General features: G+C 46.3%; 1 protein-coding gene across 1 annotated transcript in view; it reads left to right on the top strand.

Moving 5' to 3' along the window:
- Positions 1–587: 587 nt before the first annotated feature.
- MACO1 (macoilin 1) overlaps positions 588–6,000 on the top strand; it is a 29,337-nt gene continuing 23,924 nt past the window's right edge. The window contains exon 1 of the mRNA XM_086764961.1: positions 588–828. Coding sequence (XP_086621087.1) covers positions 749–828 — 80 coding nt within the window. The 5' untranslated portion in view covers positions 588–748. The remainder of the gene's footprint in view (positions 829–6,000) is intronic.

Here is a 6,000-nt window from a genome sequence, read left to right as displayed (position 1 = left end):
GGAAGCACAGCGCTTGACAAGCTGCCTCCAGTTGCCTTTGCACCCTGAGACTTAGCTTTCTTTTTTTTTCCCACAGCCTATTTGCCAGCGAGGTTGTCGATCAAGTGTGAGGGGCGGTACTTTAGTGCTACGGTGACAGAGGAAATTGAGCCCTCCTTCTTCCGTTTACGAATGGATAGCTGAGCTGTCCTTTTATTTTTATTTTTGTCTTCCATTGGGCAGTCTTGCTGTCGATCAAAGCACGGGGCGGGAACCAGCCCAGAAGGACAGTAGGCGGGAGAAGGACAAAACCTACCTAGGGATTGGTCCACAAGTCATCCATTCACAAATCCTTCTTGCTGACGGGCTCTCGTGGCCGTCAATCAGGGGCGCGGGTGGGCCACTCGATGGAGCGGGGAGGAACCAATTTTCTGATGCCGCGATGGGCCTCCTCCGCCGTCTGTCCTTTCCCCGCTGCCGATTGGCTGAGCACTCCGTCATTCCGGCGAGGTCAGCCGTTTGATTGGGTAGCGCTGGGGAAGGCGGGGCTCTGCGCGGCGGCTGCGCGGGGGGACGCGGCGGGGAGGGACGGACCGGGAATTATTTTTATTTCTTTGTTTCCCGGGGAAAAAAAAAAAATTAAAAAAAAAGCCCCGCGCGAGGGAACCCCCCGCGGGGGCGGATGGTGCTGCCGTGACCGGGGTGGGCCGGGGCAGCGCGGGGCCGGGACGCGCGGCGGGGCCGGGCCGGGCCGGAGGCGGCCGGGAGGATGAAGCGGCGGAGCGCGGACTGCAGCAAGCTGCGGCGGCCGCTCAAGCGGAACCGCATCACCGAGGGCATCTACGGCAGGTACCGAGAGGCCGCCGGGGTGGCGGGGAGGAGGAAGAGGGAGGTGGGGGGGTGGCGGGGGAGCGCCGCCGCCTCGGTCACCCCGCGCCCCTCGGTCCCCTCAGCCGCGCCCCGCCCCTGTCAGCGGGGGCCGCGCGCGACATGGCGCCCCCTCTTCCCTCCGGCGCCGCCGCGCCCCGCGGCCTGGTCCCGCCGCCGTTAGGCCGCACCGGCCCCTCCGCCGCTCCCCCTCCCTCCCCCCCCGGCCTCTGCCGGCTCCGGCTCGGCCTCGGGGCCCCGGAGAGGGGGGGAGGGAGCTGCTGGCCAAGGTCCTGTCGGCGCTGCCTGGAGGAAGCAGCGAGGAAGAGGTGGGAGCTCCCCCACGCCGGGCTTCGCCCCCTGCCTTCGCCGCACTGTCCCTCGGTGGAGGTTTCCCGACCGGCTTCTCATGGCTGAGCTTCCCGAGAGGTGCCAGACCTGTGAACCGCGCGGCTAGAGCGGGCGAGCTCCCGGGCTGCTGGCTTGGGGCAGGCAGCAGGCTCTCCCACCGAGGGTAACAAACTTGGCTTTCACGTGGTGGCGAAGGTACCTGCGCCGCGGCCTCCGCAGTGGAAGCATGCGAGAGCGATCAGTGCAGGAGCGAGGGACGCGAGCAAGAACGCGTGTGGGTAACGCCTGGAGCAGGGACAGGTGGCCTTGTGGTGGGGAGAACGCAGTGGGGATCTGACTCGCCTCTGACCTGCGGAACGAGAAAGGAAACTAGTGAAATGAGATCCGCGTTGGTAAGGATGGGATGTACCTCATCGGTTTTTTTTAATAAAAGCCTGCTTCCCCGGTGTTTACACGCAGAATGCACCAAAACACAGTTTCCTAAGCATTTGCGTGTTGTGAGCATATTTTAAAGAGTATTTTAGAGCTCTGCTCTCCTGAGTAACTAAGTATGCCAAATTCTATGTGAAATGCATTTCTGAATAAAGAGGAGTTTGTTTTATTATAGGCTGGAATGCTGGCTTTTGAAAGTTCTAGTAAGCATATTATCCCATTTCTGTTTCTAGTTCAGTTGAGCTTTATACATGCAGTGGCTGGAAACCTGAGCAAACTTACACAATGCAGATATTAGCTTTGCGTAAGGGAAATGGTTGATAGAGAGCTGTGGCTGTAACAAAATTGTCACGATATCCTAGTTGTAGTGAATATTTTGAGTAGAGGGCATCTTGTTGCTTTGGACTGTCAGGTTTTGAGAAAACGGTGCTTGGAATGTTAAAGAAAAAAAACATCCATTGCTTAGAAGTTAATATTTAAGATGACTAGTCTTAGGAAAATTACTCAAATATAAGCAATTCATTATATACTTACTTAGTTTTCAAAAGTAGTTGAAAATAATATGCTTTTCATTACACTTGAGGTGACTGGCTGGAAAGGTGGGCTGAGAGAAGGAAAGAAAACCAGAAAAAGATGAGAACACCACCAGATGATGAGCGCATTCAGCATGTAGAGCTGTTGTAGTTCCGTGAGCAGCTGAGACAGACATCTGGCTTGTCTGGAATACTTAGTTCAGAAGTAGGATTTTTAGCCTTTATTTCATGTGGCATTTTGATAAACAGATGTCAGTGACTTCAAAGTATTGGTGCACAGAAAGAAAAGAGAGAGATTTCCAAAGAGGGAAGCTAACCGGAGAGGGGTACTTGGATTGTGGCTCTTTCTCTTGTTCTTTTGCTCTCCTTTTTTTTTTTCTTTTTCTTTTTTTTTCTTCTTTTCTTTCCCCCAAAATGTCAGAGAGATTACATACAGGTAGCTTCTCATACAACTATAGATTTCTGAATTCTTGTCACTACTATAGTTATTTACTCAACTTATCTTGATTGTCACCATCAGCTTACACAAAGCCAGTAAATACTGTTATCGGAAGGTAGCATCATAGTGTTATAAGCGAAGCAGCTAGGCTGAACAAACAGCATGATTGAGATATTTAACTCTTGGAGGATTTTTGTTCGCTTTTTAAATTAAGACAAATCTTCCCATCCTTGTTCCCTTTCCAATCTCACAATGCAGAGCTAGGCACAGCTGTCACTGATAGACACACCTGAGTGTAGTTGAGACCTACAAAGCTGAAGAGTTATAAGAAGGGATAGAAAAATAATTTCTAGTCACAGAACAGAGTTAGAAATGTAAAATCTTGGATTACGTTGAAAAATGTGAGTATTCTCTTTCTCTGAATCCTAATTTTTTGCCAACTTCTGCAGTGTCCTTTTTAATAAGTTTATCTAAGTGTTCAAAACCTTTATTTTTTTAAAAAAATTTACAGCTGTAGTTCTTAAAAGTACTTTCCCCAATATTCACTGCCTAAACTAAATGGACTGTTTGGCCTCAGCCCTTCATAAAGACTTTCAAAGTGAGGAATCTCCCCCATGCCACCAAATTTTCAGCAGCTACCCTCCCTATTCTTCTTTAGACTGCTTTTTCCATTCTGCTGTTTTTCCTCCCTTTCTGCCCTTTTTTACCTGTTTTTCCCCCTTTCAGTTTAGTTTTACTCCCCGTCTGCAGCTCTAAGGTCCTTCAGGCTGTCTCCAAGCACTGCGTAAGGCACGCCAGCACTGTCATTAGCAGCTTTGCTCCTCCGTACTGGGACTGAAGCCTTGGGTGCCAGTGGTGCAGTACCACAGCTTCAAGGGAATATTGTTACCTGTTCTCTGGAAAACCTGCTGAATCCCAGTCTAATATTATGTGCAAGCACAGTAAAGACTTCTGCTAGTTTAGAAGGGTTACAGTATCTATGGAAAGAACATTCTTATAATTAAAACATAACTGTGCTTTCAATAGATCTCCAAAGCCAACAAACTGCTGATAGGAATAATGACATCTGTTGTTATTTCCACAGTGTATGTTCACAACTCTGCCTTTTCACTTTTTAAGTGATCTGTTGCCATTGTTTTACAATACTTCAGCGATTAACGTCTTATACCTTTGACACTGTGCATACATTAAAACCTTAATTGTTAATTAAAGTATTAATTGCAGCTTGTCATCAGTTAAGCAATTAAAGTTTACTTGTTACTGCTTGTTTCTAAGTCTTCCTAGTCCTCATCCTTGATCTATTTAAAATCTTTCAGCTTTATTGCTGATACTGCTTGTTTTGGCTCTACTGAGTCATATTGGCACTTGCTACCGATTTTGTAGCTGGTTAAGTTTCAAGATGAATTCCACATGCTATTGGCTTAACTTCCACATCAGCTGATTTATGCTATGTATTGTGGACTTCCGGGCAGTAGTCCTTAAACGCTGTGTGTTCCTTTAGAAATTGTATTTTTTTAGCCCTATATATATTGCCCTTTATCACAGGCATTACCTGGGCTGGTAGCCAAGGCAGTGCCTGGGAGGATGTGTATGTGTCTGTAATCTCCAAGTGGTTACTCAGATACCCACTGATGGTGTAAAGGCAGCCTGTGTCCCGGGCATCTCATACTGGGCAGCGTTTCTTGATACCACGATCCCTTTGCTAAGATACTCGTGCGGTTCTATACGCCACCTAACTTCTCAGATGGCTTCTTTCCAAGGACTTGGTTTTTCGACTCTGCTGACAGCCAAGTAAACTGTAAGGAAAAGCAGTTCATTACTAACTCCAGGAATGTGACCTTTTTTTTTTTTTTTAGGCTTTTAAAAAAAAATCAGTAATGATTCTTCTTACTGATTTACTCTGGCACTTTTTTTATAAGCTTCCTATACAGGGAAAAACACTTTCTTCTCAACCTGCCCTGGAGGTCTGTAACAAACCTGCAGCGCTAGCTTTTACGACTTTAACTTAAATTCAGGTCTCAAATCTAATGTAGCTCACATTTAAATGTGTTCTACTGTGTCACCCCCAATGGTACATGTGATATTGCTTCCCTCTGCCAGTGACTTTCATTCCCTGCACACTGCAGTTCCTCTAGCTTTATTTCATGTGTTCTGGACTCTGGTGTTTTCAGCTGAGTTACCACAGTGGGCTCACAGTGTCTCTTGTTTTAGTGCTGCAATACTGATCGCTGATGATATGCCTGTGGTTCAGCAGTCTATTACACTTGCTTCCAGAATTACTGTAAGAGTTTTCCATTTTGTCTTCCTTTACTTACATTTCCATAGTTTGGTGATTGATATATTCTATGCCATATCGAGACACTGAGTAAGCAGTCAGAGAGGCTTTGTAGGGTTCTTTACATTTCTCCTCCTTTTCAAAAATTTAATTAGCAAGAATTTCATGTCATAGTTTCCAATGTGCATACCACATCCCAGCAGTCACGTTTTCTCTCTTGCAAACTTACTGTGCTCATTCTGTACTACTTTTTTTTTTTTTTGGTCCACTAGTAATACTCTTACATATGTGTGTGTGTATATATGTATTTGTTTGTGTGTTTAAGTATATAAAGCTTTTTTTTATTTGGAAATCTCCAGTGATGTTCAGTCAGCATCCCCAATGTCCTGTCTGGCATTGGATGGATAACCTTGAGATGGTGGTTGTTGACTCTTTGGTAATGTCACACGCATGACAACCTTCACCTTTCTAAAGCCAGCCTTTGCATTTGGTGCTCTGCCAGTCTCAAGATGCCTTCCACTCCATTGTCTTGTGTGAGTCAGGCTGCAAAATGAAACATGCCATCAATTCTGCCAAGAGTCACTTTCCAGCCTTTAGGACTTGCTGATAATAGTGGGATAGAATTAATTTGCTACTGGTTTGGATTTGAGGTGCACAATTGTGGTTTTTTCCTAGTGATTTTTTCAAGTATTTTTTACCTTACAGCAAGCACAGTATCTGATTCTGTGAGGCAGTAAAAAGAGAACAAAGAACAAGACGGGGCGGGGGGGGGGGAAGGAAATTACATCTGGAAATCTGGCGCTTGGGGAGGGGGCGAAAAATGAGGAGGAAAATTATTTGTTTGAAAATTCAAAAAAGGAGCACAGCCACTGTTGGCTTATGAATAAATCTTTATATTCAGTATGCATTAGCAATCAATTGACCTCTTGTAGAATTTGCAGCACTGTAATCACTGCTCCTTCCCATTTGGTACCCTGCTCTTCTCAGGAATGCGTCCATTCTTCCTCCTCGTCTTATATTACCTACAAGATTAGATACCATATGCTAGTTTTATAGGGGAAGCCCTGGACTCCTTAAACCTCTGTCAGATCACTGAAGTCCGATTCTTTGACATGTGTCAGAAA

This window comes from Chlamydotis macqueenii, chromosome 22 (genome assembly GCF_036417535.1).
Source record: "Chlamydotis macqueenii isolate bChlMac1 chromosome 22, bChlMac1.mat, whole genome shotgun sequence".
Lineage (NCBI taxonomy): Eukaryota > Metazoa > Chordata > Aves > Otidiformes > Otididae > Chlamydotis > Chlamydotis macqueenii.
The sequence above is the reverse complement of the archived record's forward strand: the minus strand, read 5'-3'. Positions and strand labels throughout refer to the sequence as shown.